General features: G+C 35.4%; 1 protein-coding gene and 1 long non-coding RNA gene across 3 annotated transcripts; both read right to left on the reverse strand.

Moving 5' to 3' along the window:
• Positions 1-316: 316 nt before the first annotated feature.
• On the reverse strand, positions 317-18,715 carry LOC113328741. Its single transcript, XM_026575759.1, has 2 exons — positions 18,122-18,715; positions 317-920 (listed from the first exon to the last, which is right to left on the reverse strand). The coding sequence occupies exons 1-2, from the start codon at positions 18,645-18,647 to the stop codon at positions 580-582; spliced, it is 867 nt and encodes a 288-aa protein (XP_026431544.1). The 5' UTR covers positions 18,648-18,715; the 3' UTR covers positions 317-579.
• Positions 2,655-5,129, reverse strand: LOC113328750. 2 transcript variants are annotated; one of them, XR_003349536.1, is made up of 4 exons: positions 4,969-5,129; positions 4,687-4,750; positions 3,840-4,332; positions 2,655-2,706 (listed from the first exon to the last, which is right to left on the reverse strand). It is a non-coding gene; the product is annotated as an uncharacterized LOC113328750 (long non-coding RNA). The 2 variants fall into 2 exon arrangements; XR_003349538.1 differs by lacking the exon at positions 2,655-2,706 and adding an exon at positions 3,152-3,253.
• Positions 18,716-19,219: the final 504 nt, after the last annotated feature.

A 19,219-nucleotide genomic window follows, 5' to 3' on the forward strand; every position in this document is an offset into this window, starting at 1 on the left:
AGACCATGTTCGATGCTCGTTTTAAATTGAAGTTGCATCTCTGCATGATTCATGAGCCATACTTCCCGGCAGCTCAACTTGGAACTGAAATTTCATAAAAAGAACTAATAATGTGTATCATCTTGTACTTGTAATTTTATATCAGCGAAACTAATCAACGCATGATTTGATTCTGATAATGCAGTAAAATATAAAAATAAAATCACAAATTTTTGTTAATTTTAGATTTAGAACAAGAATTTTAACAGATGCCTTTCTAGCAGAATGGTAACATTGTTGCGCGCTAATAGTCAGAATAAGCTGGAAACTAGTTAGATTTTGTACTAGAAAATTTACAAGGTTTTATCCGCGATATGTAATTTACATTTTCATTCAATTGGCAGTAAGAACATATCTTCTTAATGTACATTTGACTTGACTTTTGACCTTGACCTAATCCAAGCTATTTACATTCATGAACGATGAACATGTGAAAATTTTGAAAATTCAAACCTGCTGTAACCCAAACAGGAAAAGAACAAGAAAAAACATCACAAAGAAAAAAATTGAATAAAATTAATGATCTTGAATTTGATCAAATTAACAACTTAGAAGATTATCCAGCGTAGTACTTCTTGAAATATTCTTAATCTTGAATGAACAAGGAAATCCATCAATACCCATTTTCTTCTCCTCATCGGTATAATTGTTCTTCTTCATCATCGATCTTGAATTCAAGTTTTTGTCGACAACAGGCATCAAATACCAACAAACTGACATACAGATTATCGCGAACGATCTTCCGTAAATCGCCAAACACAACAGAATCAACACTATGACAATTCCAAAGTAGTACTTGCATATATGACTTTTACTTTTGTCTAGCAAACTTTTCTTCTGTATCTTCTTCACTGCCTCTGGTGATGATAATGGTGATGCACCAAGTTTAGCAGTATTAGTTCTTTGTACTTCAGCTTCAGGTTTTCTGTTTATCAGTGATTCTGTAATCTCAACAATTTTGTTGGGTTCTTGATTTTTCTGCTGTTGATTTTTTAACCTGATTATAATTGGAACCAAATTACCTTTCGAATTCGAATACCCGAAACGTATTAAAGGTATATCTTGTGTAGTAGTTGTAGTAGCGATTTGATCCAAAATCTTTGTTCTTTTATCTTCAAGATCAGCCAACAGCAAAGTGAATTTATCCATCCCGCGAGATGAATACGGGTTCTTGTCATTCTTGGACTTGTTTTTGTGCCTATTACAGAAATTACTTATCTTACTTCGTTTCGGTGATGATGAAGTAGATTTCCTTGGTGTCGACGATGGTGATGGTGATCTGTTTGGCGATGAATTACTGCTGCTGCTCCATGGATAGTACTCTTCGTTATCTTCTTGATCATGAAAATTCCCGCAGATGAAGTGACTCAACATTCTAACTAAATTCTTAATGATCAAATTTTGATTAACTTTTTTTCCTTCCTTCAACTGTCTGAGCTTTAAAAGGTTTTTTTTAGAATGAGAAGGTGAAAAGAAGAATATATATATATATATATATATATATATATAAGGGGGTGGGAGGGAGTTTTAATGATTAAGACTAGATCCAAGAAGGCCTTATTATTATTCAAATCATTCAAGGGTTCGAATTTATAATGTACATGTGGTGATGTTTAGGGTTGACTTGTTGATTACTTGATGAAGAAGAATTTAGTGTTAGCTTAGGACACGAAGTCTTGACTGAACTGGATTTGTTAGCTTATACGATTCGAATAAGGTTTAGAGTACTAACAACATTAACTAGATGATATTAGTGGACCGTACTGATATATTCCACCGGTTATATCTTTATACCGCGCCTACTATTATTTAAAATTTGAAAGACCAAATCTACCGGCTGGGTGATGCATTCTTTTACAACCTTGGAGTTAGTTTCCTAGCTATTTATTCTCAAATTTGTTTAGACTAGGAACTTGTTTGTTTGCAGCTGACTCGGCGTCTGAATCTGAGTCAACCCCTGACTCGGACCGAGTCAGCAGTCAGACCGTTTGTTTTCCATTTTGAGTCAGATCTGACTCGACCTCTGACTCAGACATAACCCCTGACTCGGACTCATTTGAGTCAGGTAACAAAATACCCCTGATTCATGGGACCAAACCACTGACTCACTTATTTCCGAGTCAGACGAGTCAGATCTGACTCAAAACAAACATATCGGCTCAGATTCAGATGAATCAGATGATTTCACTCAGATCCAGATGATTCAGATCCAGACGACTCAGATGAGTCAGGAGTAAACAAACATGGTGTAGGTGTAACGCACGGGCTAAAATATTTTGCAGAGATAATCATGTTTTGAAGCGTTTAATACAAAAGATCGGTAATATTATAAAGTAGGTAATCAACTATATAAAAATGGGAATAGTAAAGTTAATCCAAAATAATAAAATAAAAATAAAAGGTTTTATTGTAATCCTACTTATTCTCCGATTAAACACTACCAAAACTATCAACTAAACGCCTCATTACTACCATTTGCATTTGCATCTGCATTCATGGTTCCTGGTGGCAGTACTCTTGAGAGAGTTATAAAAAAAAAACTGTCGATGCAACATGGGTTATGTGACCACTGGATCACGTAGAGATAAAAAAACATCACGTCTTGAAACTTGACAGCACTACAACTTCTTTAGTCCCTTGTAGTAAAGCCGAGCACCAATCGGATTCCTGTCAATATAAAGTTAAAAAAAAATATTGGATAAGTGTTTCCCAATTGAAGTTCACAATTGTAAGATAGACGTCACACATTTTCGCTCAAATCTCTTGGGTATATTTATGCCCTAATTCACAGAAAGGCCTTCCAAAACCACTCACAGAAAAGGCTTCTAAAAGCGACAATTGATCTTTCAGACTTATTACAGAATGCCATTTCCAACGCTAACTTCTAAGAACCTATCAAGCTCCTTGTAAGAAAAGTATGCCATCTACACGGATGGAGAAGACATAAGAGAAGTAAACAGGTTTTAGGAACCAATGTGTAGCATACCCAGGACATGAATATTGAGCTTAACAAAACAAAAAATGAATATTAAAAAATTAAGAAACATAGGAATGCATCTACAACTGACACAGAACATTACCTATTACTGTGAATTTTTTTGGTTCCATTTGGATTTAATCTTGTAAAGCTGCATTAACGATCACCTTTGTTCTTATTGCTCATTAACAGAAAGGATAGTTCGTCTTTCGGCTTTCCCCAAAAGAATACTACACACTGCAAGCTTACCATACTGGGTATAAGGTTGGGCAGTTGTTGTCCTACTAACTACAAACTACAATTATTGCAAGCTTAGTTTACCAAACCATGATAATAATGCATGTGATTAAAGATTTTGTGGTTAGTATTTTCCACATTTCAGTCACGTGACTCGACCAACCTACTTGCATCAGTAAGTGGAGCTAGGAGGTTGTACACTTATAACTGCAAGTAGAATCATGGAAGGGATGATGATATTAAAGTCTAGTATGATTCATTACACTTCCATTATGCCATGTATACTCATTAACACATTGCGATAATGAAAACTCTTCTAGATCGGAATTAATCAAACAAACAGACATATTTATCCGTATAGTATTTATTTCAATTAACAAATAGCACCATATTGTGGAAAGAAAGTCATGCGGATCCACCAAAAATCACATAAATATTAGAACCCGTGAATGTTGCTCTCGTATCAAATTGGTGTTGGAGATTCAAATCAGCTATAGCAGGCAACAATATATAAAATCAAAGTCATATAATTGCAACGGTTAAACTAAAAGCAATTAAACATTCAACCACAGTCATGTGACCTCACCATTTTCGCTCTTTCTCGCTTTGCATCTGTGGCTTCATCTTCAACTCCATTGCCTGCCCTACTCCCGGATTTTTTTTGAATGTAAGGAGATCAACAATATTTGAGTCTTACAACTGCGGATGTGCTTGGTGTAACTCAAGCACAGTCATGTGAACTCACCATTCTCGCTCTTTCTGGCTTTGCATCTGTGGCTTCATCTGCAACTCCATTGCCTGCCCTACTCCCGCATTTTTTTTGAATGTAAGGAGATCAACAATATTTGAGTCTTACAACTGCGGATGTGCTTGGTGTAACTCAAAACCCACAAAAAGATGAATCCCAGTCTAAATTAGGGTTTTGTAGCAGTAGCAACCCAAATAATTGATTGTAAAATCAGAATGAAACTAAAAAATAAAACTTATGCCTGATTTCCATGAGAGAATTCTTTCTCTCCCTTCTCACGTCTCTGTTTTATTTCAATATTCGTAATGGATATAAATATTACCTATTGTACCTGCAAAGTAAACCAAACTAAATCATCAGAACTAAGGAAGAAAAAACAGGATGAAAAAAGAGAGAACAAGAACAGGCAGAGGGAAGGAAGGGAAACTGTAAAAAGAATTCTGTATGAAACTTAGGTTTTATGGTTTATGCATAAAATAAGCTCGGAGGTGTTACTGACGAAATATCCGTGGTGTGAAAGAACGGAAGTTTCTTGTTGGTCTAAATATTTTTCCAACTTTTTAAGATTGAGAAAAAACTAAGAATTAATGAATTAAATAAATATCAAGTGTTATTAACACCAATATTTTAAAACCAATATTGAAAAACCAATATTTTATATCATAGATTTCTACTAAATCTTAACTGAAAATAGCACCGGAAGATGCAATTGAAATTGACGGAAGAAGGAAGACAACGAAAAATCGCACCTGCAAAATAATTAGAACAAAAAATTATAATTGAAAATATATGAATAATGAATAAGGAATGGTTCAACGAAGTGCAGAATGTAGTCCCTAAATAAATCAGTTACATACACAGAAGATAGAGAGGCAGGAAGAAAAGAGTATCCAAGAATCACAGTTCAAAACCAAACAAATTGAAGAGATTACTTGTTTAACAAACTAAATAAATTTATTAGACATACCCTGGATTTGATCACCAGCTTTCGATTTTGTTTAGTATATGCAACTGTGGTTGTGACGGAAAAACCTAGAGTTTTCTTCTGGATTTGATCACCAGCTTTCGATTTTGTTTAGTATATGCAACTGCGATTGTGACGCAAAAACCTAGAGTTTTTATTTTTTTCGCGGCTTAGTTTTTTCATTAATCTTTCGGAGAAGAAACCTGGGCGTACATCTAAATAGTATAATAAATTTGGTGATGTTTCTGGACGAAATATTGGTGGTGTGAAACAACACGAGGTTCCTATTGGTGGAAATAATAAATTTGGTGGTGTTTTTGGACGAAATATTGGTGGTGTGAAACAACAGGAGGTTCCTATTGGTGAAAATACTCTCCGGTGGGACCAAAAACTCTAGGAATAGAGCTTTGTTCACTTTTAACCACAACAGAGGAAATTCACCTGAAATTATATTATTAATGCTAACGACTCGCCATTGGTAGGTGGTAAAACTCACCTGAATGTATTAATGTCATATTTTGAGAGGACCGCCATGCCACCGTAGAAACAATAAACAATGATTCGTAACTAATATAATGAATTTCTTAAGAAGAATTTCAATGGTTAATTTGAAAATGTAAAACCAAATGATAATCATTCACAATCTTGATCGAGTTACATCTATAAAAAAATACACCCAAAAATTCTAGATTTTTTATCCAGCGTAGAATTATTTCTGTAGAAATTTATGAAGTAAACAACCTAGCTAGTTTAGTGGATTGTCAAAGGGTATTCTAGTGTTTGGTAGCTAGGTAATTAACTAGAGTATGCTTGAAGTTTGAACACAAAAATGATGGGTCTGAGATTCTAAATTGATTCATTGGATCATGTGAAGATGTTTTGTTATGCAAGTAAGCGACTACCAGTAGATAAATTCATTAATTAAGTTCAAGTGAAGTTGAATAATTAAACATAAGAACATAATAACGTTAATAAGACTTCCTAGTGAGTGGTTGATTAAGAGACGTCACCATGTTTGTCAGCCACTTGGTGAGGATTATCAGTTTTGAGTGTTTGTACGAATCCACTAATGAAATCAAGATTGCGGTTTGATTGAGTGCAGGTCAGCATCACTGGTGTCATTTGATGGAGATTGAAGGATTATCCTTGATTTGATTATAAGCGCATTTAGAAAATTCGTATAGAAAATCTGTTTAGAGAACTAATGGAATGAGACATGAAAAGACGCAAAAATTTGTCAAGGCGTCTGAACCGATAGTTCTAAAATTACCCCATAGACATAAAGCAGTGACGGAGGTGGGGTGGCTTACCCAGGCTGTAGCCCACCCCAAAATGTAGAAAATCTCATCTTGTCTAGCGTAATTGTCAACCGAAAAAATAATAGCCCAGGTCAAAATTGAAGTCAGCCCATTAATTCACACACTACACTCACGGGATTTCACTTTAGCGCGCGGTTGTTTTCATTCCCTCTCTAATAGAGGGATTGGTGAAGAAAGAGAGTAATTCTCATTAAAGAAAACAGAAGAGTAAATACTCTTTAAGTACAGGCTGTGTTAAGCTTTATAGACTGTCAAAGACAGCTCATAGTTGTACTAACAGAAAATACTAAAGGCACCCAAGATATACAATACAGGCACTCAGAACAGTTATAACAGAAATAACTATCTTTCATTTCACTAGCCCCCCTCAAGCTGGAGAGGATGTAGAATCTTCAGCTTGTCTCTAAGAAATGCAAACCTGGGTGCAGAGAGTCGCTTAGTGAATATATCAGCAGCTTGATGAAGAGATGAGAGATAAGTAACCTGCAATTGCTTGGACTGGACAAATTCCCTAACAAAGTGAAAATCTATAGCTAGATGTTTCATCCTGCTATGAAAGCCAGGATTGGAAGATAGAGTAATAGATCCTTTGTTATCACAATTAATAATGGGAGGTACTGGTAAAAAGACATGTAAATCTCTTAGAACTTGACAAAGCCAAAGTACCTCTGCTGCAGTAGTTGCTAGAGACCTGTATTCTGCTTCTGTGGAGCTTCTAGAGATAGTTGGTTGTTTTTTAGATGACCAGGAAACTGGATTGGATCCAAAAAGATGCAATGCCCAGTCTGCATCTGTATATCCTTGAAGAGCAGTAAAAACCTTAGAGAAGAGAAGACCATAGCCAAGTGTTCCCTTAATATACCTCAAAACTCTTTTAGCAGCTGTAAGGTGAGTAGTTGTTGGTGCTTGCATGTGTTGACATATTTGATTTACATCATAAGAAATTTCTGGTCTTGTCCAAGTGAGATACTGAAGTGAGCCAAAAATAGATCTATATTCAGTAGGATCAGTTAGTAAGTCACCATCTGAAGCTGTTAACTTTGTGTCAGAGCATGGAGTATTGCAAGGTTTGATTCCCCGAAGTTTTTTCTTGTTAAGAAGATCCACTGCATATTTGGTTTGACAAAGAAATAAACCTTTGGAGCTTCTGTGTACCTCAAGACCAAGGAAGTAATGGAGATCACCTAAATCCTTGACTGGAAAATGAGTACCAAAATAGGATATTAATGAGGCACAATGTGAACTGTTATTTCCTGTGATGATAATATCATCAACATAAACCAGAACATAAGTAAGTTTAGAACTAATTTTCTGCACAAATAAACTAGAATCAGCTGGTGAAGGAATAAAATCAAGACCCACTAAAACATCAACTAGTTTCTCATACCAAGCCCTTGGTGCTTGTTTGAGACGACCATAAAGGGACTTGTGAAATTTGCAAACATAATATGGATATTCAACATCTTGAAAACCAGGTGGTTGTGTCATATATACATCCTCCTTTAAGTCACCATGAACAAAAGCATTGTTGATGTCTAACTGAGTAAGTTTCCAACCAAAATGTACTGCAATAGATAAGACTAATATGATGGTAGCAAGTTTTACTACAGGGCTAAAAGTATCTGTGTAGTCAAGACCTTCAAGTTAATGAAACCCCTTTTCTACTAGCCTAGCTTTGCGCCTCTCTAGAGTACCATCTGCATTATATTTGGTTTTAAAAACCCATTTGCAACCAACCAAATTTTGTGAAGGATCAGGTGGTACCAAAGACCAAGTACCTGCATCCTGAAGAGCTGTGTGTTCAACATGCATTGGATCTAACCACTCAGGAATTTTAGCAGCTTGAAAATAGCAAGTTGGTGTGGTAGATGCAGTAGTAGCCAAATAAGCTGTAGGAATTGGATGTTTGGTGGAAAGTAAAGATTTTGGTTTGAATATGCCATGTTTGGATCTGGTGAGCATGTTATGAGTATTTTGATCATTAGAGTGAGCAGGCATAGTAGTAGTAGTGACAGGTGCACAGCTGAAGGAGTATTTGTAGTAGTGGTTGTAGTGGAAGAAATAGAAGTATTGAGATCAGTGGTAGCAGGAGTAGAAGATGTATTAGGTATGATAGCATCAAGTTTAGCTGCAGACATATCAAGCTCAGAAATAGAAAAAATGCAATGTAGATGTAGTAAGTGTAGAGTATGGAAAATAAATTTCAAAGAAATTAACATGTCTAGAGACAAATATTTTTCCTGTTACAGGATTGAAACACCGAAACCCCTTTTGTTGTTTGCTATAACCAATAAAGATACACTGCTCACTTCTAGGAGCAAGTTTAGAAGTTGTATATGGTTTAATCCATGGAAAACATAGACATCCAAAATTTTAAGGAAAGAGTAGTCTGGAGGTTTATGAAAAAGAGTTTCAAATGGAGATGAATATGAAAGCGATTTTGTGGTTAGTCTGTTATGGTGTAATTAGCAGTGGATAGATCTTCAAACCAAAATGAGAGAGGAAGAGAAGATTGAAGCAAAAAGGTCATAGTTATGTCAAGAAGGTGTCTATGCTTAGATTCAGCAGCACCATTTTGTTTTGGTGTGTTAGGACAAGTAATTTCATGATTGATACCATGAGTAGAAAGAAATTTTTGAAGTTCATGATTGACAAATTCACCTCCCCCATCAGTTCTTATGCATTTTATCAAGCAAGATAGAAGATTTTCTACTGAAGAATTGAAATGTAGAAAAACAGATTTAAAATCAGATTTGTGTGTAAGAGGAAAAACCCTATAGAACTTAGAAAAGTCATCAATTATATTAACATAATATTTGTGACTAGACAAAGAAGTGATAGGTGCAGGACCCCATACATCAAGATGTAACAATTGTAAAGGTGCAACTGAAAAACTAGTAGAAATGAAAAATGGTATTTTGTGGCTTCTACCTAGTTGACAATGGACACACATAACAGGCTTAGAAACAACATTGTCAAGATTTATTGTTTTACAAACTCGATTGAATGACTCAAAAGATGGATGAGCAAGTCTTCTATGCCATATTGCAGATGAAGCTTTGAAACATGACATTGATGTAGGTAAAGATGATGTTGATGGTTTGTAGTTGAAGATGGGATATAAACCATTTTCACTGGTCCGCTGAAAAAGAATCTTCCCTGTGTGAAGATCCTTAATACAGAAATCAAAGTAAGTGAAAGTTAAGGAACAATTATTATCTTTGGCAAATTTGTTAACAGAAATAAGATTTTGTGAAGCTTGTGGAACATGAAGTATGTGATTTAGATAGAAAGTATGATTAGGAACTGAAATTTGAGATTTCCCACAATGCTTAATGGAAATACCTGCACCATTTGTTGTACCAATAATATCAGCACCAGAATAAAAATAGATGCTTCAAGATTGCCAACATCAGAAGTTAAGTGATTATTAGCACCATAATCCATGTACCAGGGATTTTCACCAAAAATATTCGCTTCAGCAAGCATGGCACGAATGTTTCTTGGAGGTTGACGACCTTGATAAGCAAAATTCATGCGGTTCCAACATTCAGTAGCATCATGACCATATTTTTTACAAATTTGACACGTAGGTTTATCTCCAGAATAAAGATCAGAAGGAGGCGGTCTTGCAGACGGATAAGTTGGTGTTGTTGTTGAATAAGGAGTTGGTAAAATATCAGAACCAGATCCATAAACTCCATAACCTCTACCAGAAGAAACATTATTATGAGTACCACGACCACCACCTACTCTAAAGAAATGTGTACCACGACCACCACCTCTTCCAGATAGTCTGTAAGTAGCAAAAATGCTTGATTGCTAGATTCAACAGCAAATGCTCTATTGCTTGATTCAGTAATTAAAGACTTGTTTCTTTCAGATACAATCAATTCCTCACTAATCAAAAGATTATGAAGTTCAATACTAGACACAGTCGGATTTCTAATTCTAATTGAAGTAGTGAAAGCATTGTATTCTGAATTCAAAGCAGATAATGTAACAATAACAAGTTCATCATCTGTGACTTTAGATCCAGCGGAAGCAAGATGATCTGAAATCGATTTAATCTCATTAAGTAGAGCAGAAATAGTTTTATCACCTTGTGTGAGAGACATGAGTTTTGTGCGTAACTGAATCGAATGTGTTGAAGACGATCTAGCAAAACGTTCTTCAATACTTTTCCATAGTTCATATGAAGTTGAAGATCATGTGAAGTAAGGAATAACAACATCAGAAATTGTGAAATTTATCCACAGAAGAATTGTCGAGTCTTCATCAATCCAGTCTAAGTACAACTGATTTTCAATTCCATTAATTTCGTTTCTTGGAGATGTATATTGAGAAGTACATGGCATTGATCCATCAAGATACTTCATAATTCTGAATTTTTCCAATCACAGGAAGCATAAGCGATTTCCATGTTAAGAAGTTACCATCTTTCAATTTGGGATGAACAATACTAGTTAATTGGTGAACAAGAACCCTAGAAATTGAGTTAGAAGTTGGATTTTCCATTGTAGATGTAGAAGAGGAAGGAAATTCTTGAATAATAAAAGATTGAGGTTGATTTGTAAAAAGAAAACAGTCAAAGATTGAAAGAATGAGAAGAAAAAGAATCAAGAACTCAAGAAAAAATCTTTAGAAGAAGATCCATATGGCTCTGATACCATAGAGGGATTGATGAAGAAATAGAGTAATTCTCATTAAAGAAAACAAAAGAGTAAAGTATTCTTTAAGTACAGGCTGTGTTAAGCTTTACAGACTGTCAAAGACGGCTCATAGTTGTACTAACAGAAAATACTAAAGGCACCCAAGATATACAATACAAGCACTCAGAACAGTTATAACAGAAATAACTATCTTTCATTTCACTATCTAATACAGAAAGAAAACAAGTCAAAATTGTAGCTATCTTTCGTCTTCTTTGTAGTTTCTAGGTTAGAATTAGAGGCTCAAACACTGAAATTTTGTTGTCGTACAAACAATCGAAGGTTCTCTCGCAACCACAGTCCAATATCATTATCAAACTGTCATCTATAAGTTCATGTATTCATTGATAATATGTAATTGCTTTTGAGTTTACTAATTTTGGTGTAAAATATTCATCTAAGTATGTGGAATTGGGAATTGAGATTGGTATTTGTAATTGGACCATTAATTTGTATGATTATTTCTACTAAAATAATGCATTTTTAGCTTGATTCAGTGGTCTACCGGTCTTCCGTTCTCAATTAAATTCTATTAGTTCTTATTCTGTTTTTGGAATTGTGGTTAACTTTGAATTTTGAATTGGGAACAGGGGGATTCTAATGGGTTATATCTTTGAATTTTCTGGTTATAATGAGCAAACCTTCAGTGTATATCTTTGAATTTTTCTTACCAACAAAAAGTATTTGTTCTTTTTCAATTATGTTGATAAACTGTCCCAATTGAAGTTGTACCTAACCCTCATAGGATTGGCAGTGGAGATATCAGTATTGAAGGAGCACAAAATGTAGAAGGTGAGGAAGCTAATGGTGCAAGAGGTAAACACTAAGAAATTGATCATTTATAAGGCATGGGGGTACATTTAAATCCCCACACTATACAACAATGGCGTGTGCTAATGACTTCATGAATCAACGTCAACATCTTGCAGCAATGTTTAATGAACAATCCGTAGTGTTGGAAGTTAAACCAAGATATGGTATTTTGAGTTCTAGAGAGCTCTAGAAGAGTTCTATTTAGAGTTTGTGTTATGTTAGGAAAGTGTGCTCTGTTTAGAGTTTTATTTTATTAGGAAAGTACTTTGAGTGATTTTCAAGTTTGTGAGACTATAAGTAGGCTCTTTAGCCATGAGTTAATGTATACCAAATTGATTATCAACGTAATCGTTTATTTGCTTCCGCGTGTGCTCTCCTCTCTCTTGCTCGATCCTGCATTTGGTATCAGGGCAAGGTGAGAGGAAGAGGGAGGAGAGGAGATAGAATTCGAGAAGAGAAGATTCATAAGTTTTTTTTTTCGATGTTAGACAATTGTTTTTGAAGGTTGTCCTATTGATGTTTTTTTTGAAGGTTCGAGAGTTACAGATGAATTTGATTGTTCGGTTGTGGGTAGAGCACAAGACGATAGGAAGTTCTGCTGCTATTTTTTTCCGAGAAGCAGACGAGAAAGTTTTAGAGTTTTCAGGGAGACACGAATGTCGTACATGTTACGGTTACAATATTTTGTTGTCTAGGGTTATGACCTGAGTTCGAAGATGAATGGTTGAAAAAGCTAATATTCACGACTGTTTTAGGAGAGCTAGAGATCGTGAATTTTGTAGATTTGATATCAGTAAGAAATATGGAAAGATTGATGGAGGGAAACTAGGTCAAAACTGGTTTATCATCAAGGATAATGCTGGCAGACAAGGAAGGTTGTCGTCCATGATTTGGAAGTTGTGATAAACAATGAATGTGGATGATGGTCTGTCTACTAAGGTGGATTGCAGGTGGTATTGTTGCTGTTCAAAGTTATGAAGTAAAACTGCAAGAAGAAGTTACAGATGATGTAGCTGTTGGTTTAAGGTGTTCGTGGATTTTTTCACCAAACAGCGCACAAGTGAAACTAGTTTTCTTTAGGAAGAAGAACTGATGGTGTTTGATCACGATCGAAAGAGCTCTGTGGTTGGCTGGTGATTGATCGATAATGTTAACAATAGTTGGTGGTTTGATTCTGGTGAGATCAAGAGTAAGCAGAATTGAGTTGTGAGACAGGAAGAATTAGTTGGTTGCTGCTAACAATGGCGAGTTTGGATTAAACAAAGAAGTGGTGAAGAATGGAGTTAGTTACATCGATTTAATGGCATTGGTTTTACAGCTGCTGCCATTAATGTCACAGAGAAGGTGTGCTTGTGTGGAACAGGTGAGTTAGGGTTTCACGATCAAAAGAAAAATGTTGAATATTTGTTATAGTATGTGATGTGTTACAAAGAACAATCACAGAGGAATTGTTACATAAGTGTGACGGAGAAGTTGTTACAGAACAATTACAGAAGAATTGTTACAAAAGAGTTGTTGCAGAAGAAGTTGTTACAGTGGAGTTGTAACAGATTAACAGAAACGTGACAAAAGAATGGTCACAGTTTGTGACAGCAGATGACAATAAAAACGTGTGATGTGTTCTGTCCGAGACGTTGCAGATAGCAGATTTGATGTTTGTTGAGATAAGAAGTTTTTGGGTGAGTGGTTGATCCGAAGGGTTAAGTCATGGATTCGAAATAGACGCAAGAGAAGATCAAAGTTGGTATTGCAGTCAAGAAGGACTGGTACAGTTTGATGAAGTTGATCGAATTCAGAAACTTAGAATGACAAGGTATGTTGGCTGGTGATGTTTGAGCTTAAGGGAGGATGGTAGAGTTTAAGCTCAAACATGTTAAGCTTAATGGTGATTGAAGAGTTTGTGGCAGAAACTTGGAAGTCTTACAAAGTGTGGCAGAATTTGTGTTAGTTATTGCTTGTGGCAGAAGCGTAACAAGAGAAAGATTATGAGAGAATCTTGAAGAACAAAGAAGTGTGAAAGTTTCGACTCTAACAAGCGTGACTGGAACAAAGAAGTAAAGTTGAATAGAAGTAGAAATACAATAGTAAGGTTGTGAAGTAAGAGAAGTAATCATCAGGGGATGATGTGTGAGAAGAAAACAAAAGGAGGTTAATACCTATGAGTTGTTGAGTTTGAGACGTCACAAGGTTGTGAGTGTGAAACAAGATTGTAGGCGAGTAAAGTCTACAAGTTGAGTGAAGCAATCCCAGTGGGGATTTGGCTAGAGTTGTGTGAAGCAATCCCAGTGGGGATTTAGCTAGAGAAGTGAATAAATTCCAGGGTGGAATTTGAAGTGTTGAGTGAAATCCTGCGAGTGAAGTGGGTAAACAAGTGTTGAGTTTGAGCTATAATGCTCGGTGATGAGTCTGAAAAAATTGGTTTTGTGTTTGGTTAACAAGTTGAATAGAGCACAAAGAGGTGTTTCTAGCTTGTTAAAAATGGTGTTCCGCTGCGATGAAGAAGAAAGTGAAAGAAACTTGTGCTGGTTGAGATGGTATGAAGATTGTTGTTAAGCAAAATTAGAAGATTGCTTCATTTAGTTGGTTTGATGTTTGTGCTTCGTTTTTTAGTTAGTTTGTTGTTTGTGCTTTTTTTTTATTTGAGTTTGAGTTTGGTTGACGGAATTCCGGTGTGATCATGAAGTTGGGATGAGCTACTTTCGAGTATCAAGGAATAAGGTTTTGTTGGTAGTTTCTTTGAAGAAGAATGAGAAAAGACACGAACGTGTTAACGTTTATCAACGGAAGAAGAGGAATGGAAAATGAGAAAAGACAAGGACGTGCAAACGTCGATCAATGGAAGAAGCTAAAGAGTAGAAGAGGGTTACGGAATTCTTGTTAAATGATATCTTGGTTTAAGGGAGGATGTTGGAAGTTAAACCAAGATATGGTATTTTGAGTTCTAGAGAGTTTTAAAAGAGTTCTATTTAGAGTTTGTGTTATGTTAGGAAAGTGTTTTTTTTTTTTAGAGTTTTATTTTATTAGGAAAGTACTTTGAGTGATTGTCAAGTTTGTGAGACTATAAGTAGGCTCTTTAGCCATGAGTTAATGTACACTAAACTGATTATCAATGTAATCGTTTATTTGCTTCCGCGTGTGCTCTCCTCTCTCTTGCTCGATCCTACACGTAGTTATGATGAAAAACAGGTTGCCTCTGGATTATTCCATGGGTCTCTATATCTAAACTAGACTGAGTGATGTCTTTGTGATTGTTTGAGTGATGTCTTTGTAACTGTTGTCCACTATTTTTGTAAGAGTCTGAAACAGAGGATGGACTAACTCAATGTGTGGTGTTTGAAGCGAAAGAATACTGTGTTGCGCGCTTTGCTAACTTCAGGTATTTTACCGCGTTTTTCTTTATTGCATTTGAGATTAATGAATCCGTGGGAAAACTTCCCGAATATGAAATCCTGGTTTCGGTTTGGTCGCTGCATGAAAGTGTCAAGTTAAAGAACCTAGACGGTGGCAAAGTTACATGTTAATCTTTTCCTCGCAACCGGTCAACAAATCATCAAGATGCAAACCCGGGTACATATCCGAATTTGTTGGTGCATTAGTAAGTATTGTGTAAGTCTCTGCATGGAAAACTTAATCATCCTTGAAAGTACGGCACGTCGCCACCAAAAACAGAGAATCCATAAGCAGACGGATAAAGCAATGTGGATTTTTACCATTACTGCAAGACAAGAATGAGATTTGAAGATCTAGATTGTTCAGTCTTTCTAGAAGCCAGGTCATCAGTCATAACTGCTCTTGCAAACTTTTAATGAAATACCACTGATTAGGAAGACAGGAAATTAAGAAAAACAAACGGAAAAAAAATAGAATCTTCGAATACATATATTTCTCTTGGACGACGATGGTGATGCTGGGAGTTGTACGCTATGTATCGAGTTTGTTTCCTGTTTGTTAGCCGTACGTGGCCGTAACCAGTCTCTGTCCATCAAGAAGAAGAAAAAAGTGACCCCAAATCCTACTAATCTCGGGCCTTTTTTTTTTTTTTTTTTTTTTTTTTTTTTTTTTGCAACATTTTGTCGTGAATACTTAGAAATTTGAGTTTTATGTACGCGGTGTCAAATGGAAAAACTCCGCCACGCCACATAATGAAGAAAAAAAAAGAAATGAGAAGCTTGAAATTGACTGATTGGAGTTGGAAGTACATTTGATAGTACATACTCTTCTTAACCACAAAACACTACCAAAACATAATCCCAAAGTTTCATAAATTCAAACCGTTAAGTTGTGGAGGCAAGGCCTAGGAAGCAAGGCTGAATTGGGGTCCTGGAAAAATAATTGGGACTCCTAGCTACAGGACAAAAAAGATCATGAAATACTAATTGAGAGTTATCCCTTATCCCAACTTTTTAAATGGTTAAACTACCCAAATCATTAGTGTTAATTGAATTGATTTGTTAATCTTACTTAATTTGATTTTTTTTCAAATTTTTTGTTTGCAATTTTTTTTGTCCAGATTTGTATGAAATGTTTCATTAAAGACCCTCAAGAGTCGTTACTATTTCAAAAACGACCCCCAAAAATCGTCATTGTTTCATTGACGGCCCTTAAGAGTCGTTATGCTTCAAAAACGATCCTCAAGAATCGTCATTGAAACAATGACGACTCCAAACGATCGTTAACGCATTTAAAAGGGTCGTTCTTATCTTCGGAGAGTTATTAATGGCGGAAATACATTAAAGGGTTGTAATAGTATTGAATAAGACCATGACGATCCTTTGATGTATTTTTCCGCCATTAATGACTCTTCGGAGAAGATAACAAACCTTTTATATGCATTAACGACTGTTTAGAGTCGTCATTGAAACAATGACGACTTTTGAGTGTCGTTTTTCAATCATTAACGATTCTTGAGGGTTGTGAATGAAACAATGACGACTCTTGAGGGTCGTTTTTGAAATAGTAACGACTCTTGAGGGTCGTCAATGAAACACTTCACTACCTTTCATACAAATTTCGGCAAAAAAAAAAATAATAATAAAAAGAAATTAAAACTAAAAAAAATGAAAAGAATAAAAAAATAAAAATTAATAGGTTGACAAGTGTCACAATTCTAAGGGTTGGGGTAAACTAGTCTTTCATTGTATTTAGACACCCCTTATCCTCTTCCCATGAATGGAGATAGGAATCTAGGGTCCCTATTATTTTTCCAGGACCCCCAATTCAGTCTTGCTAGGAAGTTCCTCGTAGCTCATGGTACATTTGGATAGCACATTGATGGTACACTAAATAGCCTTTTTTTTACCACTTGAAAGATTTAATTTTGGGTTTTGGATTAGCTTTAACAAAGATTTTTTTATCATTGACCATATTCTCACATAGGACCATAGCCGAATTTGCGCAGAAGACCATATTCAAAGCTCATACATAGTTTTTAAATGAAGTTGCATGTTGCATGATTCCTCATCCATTACTTCCCTGCAGCTCAAGTTGGATCTGAAAATTCTTGAAAAGGAAAAATCATGTGTATAAGTATCAACTACTACTTCACATATATGTTTATTATATAAAGCAAACTAGTGCAGGATTTGATTCTGATAATGGAGTAAAATATAAAACAAAATCACAAATTCTCTGCTAATTTTAAAAGAATATACAAAGCAAAATAGCGTAAACTGATCATTAATGTGATAAGCACTCATGACTAAGACTTTTTGCAATAACGGTAACATTTTCATAGTCAGAATTTGAAACTCGTAAGCAGTTAAATTTGTACTCGTTTTACAAGGTTTTATTAAAATTTTCCGAAAACATTACATTATTCAAGTGGTAATTATAATAAAAACATTTCTTCTTAATGTGCATTTGACTTGCCTTCTGACCCATCCATACTATTTACATTCATGAACAAAGAACCATGTCGAAATTTTGAAAATTCAAATTAACCTACTGTAACCCAAACAGGCAAAAAAAAATAAAAAATAAATGATCTTGAATTGATCAACTTAAGAGCATTGAAGATTGATTATATCCATAGTAGTACTTCGCGAACAATACCCATTTTCTTCTCCTCATCGGTATAATTGTTCTTCTTCATCATCGATCTTGAATTCAATTTGTTGTCGACAACAGGCATCAAATACCAACAAACTGACATACAGATTATCGCGAACGATCTTCCGTAAATTGCCAAACACAACAGAATCAACACTATGACAATTCCAAAGTAGTACTTGCATATATGACTTTTACTTTTGTCTAGCAAACTTTTCTTCTGTATCTTCTTCACTGCCTCTGGTGATGATAATGGTGATGCACCAAGTTTAGCAGTATTAGTTCTTTGTATTTGACGTTTCGGGACCGATAATCCGGCTTTGGGTTTTCTGTTTATCACTGCTTCTGTAATCTCAACAATTTTGTCATTACCATCAATATGTAACTTGGTTTCTTGTTTTTTCTTCTGTTGATTTTTCAACCTGATTATAATTGGAACCAAATTACCCTTAGAATTCGAATACCCGAAACGTATTAAAGGGATATCTTCTGTAGTAGTAGCAGCGATTTCATCCAAAATCTTTATTCTTTTATCTTCAAGATCAGCTAACAGCAAAGTGAATTTATCCAGCCCACGAGATGAATACGGGTTCTTGTCATTCTTTGATTTGTTTTTGTGCCTATTGCAGAAATTACTTATCTTACTTCTTTTCGGTGACGATGAAGCTGATTTCTTTGGTGTTGACGATGGTGATGGTGATCTGTTGGGCGATGAAGTACTGCTGCTCCATGGATAGTCCTCGTTATCTTCTTGATCATGAAAATTTCTACACATGCAGTGACTCAACATTGTAATTTAATTCTTAATGAAAATTTTGATTTTTTTTTTTCCTTCGATGGTCTGAGCTCTAAAAGGTTTTTTAGATTGAAGAAGGAGAAAAGGAGAATATATATAGGGTGTGAGGGAGTTTTAAGACTAGATCCAAGAACGCATTAATTCAAATCATTCTAGGATTTGAATTGATAATGTCATACATACAGAAGTTTCCATAAACAAATAATATACCTGGTGATGTTTTGAGCTGACTTATTAATTACTTGATGGAGAAGAATCAGTACGACTAATTAGTGTTAGCTTGGGAAACAAAGTTTTGACTGAATTGGGTTTGATTATGAAACTTGTTAGTTAATCATTATACAATTCGAATAAGGTTTAGAGTACTAACAACATTAACTAGCTGTGTTAGGCGCAAGCCCTTCGCCTAGCGCCTAGGCTCCCTTGAAAAAATTAAAAGAAAGATGTACACATCTTCGCGCCCTAGGCGCTTTATTGCCTAGGCTCTCCTTGGGCGACTCATATTCCTAGAGCGCCTAGGGTGCCTTTCACAACGTTAGTTAGCCGATATTAGTTGACCGTACCGA

This window comes from Papaver somniferum, chromosome 1, assembly GCF_003573695.1.
Source record: "Papaver somniferum cultivar HN1 chromosome 1, ASM357369v1, whole genome shotgun sequence".
Lineage (NCBI taxonomy): Eukaryota > Viridiplantae > Streptophyta > Magnoliopsida > Ranunculales > Papaveraceae > Papaver > Papaver somniferum.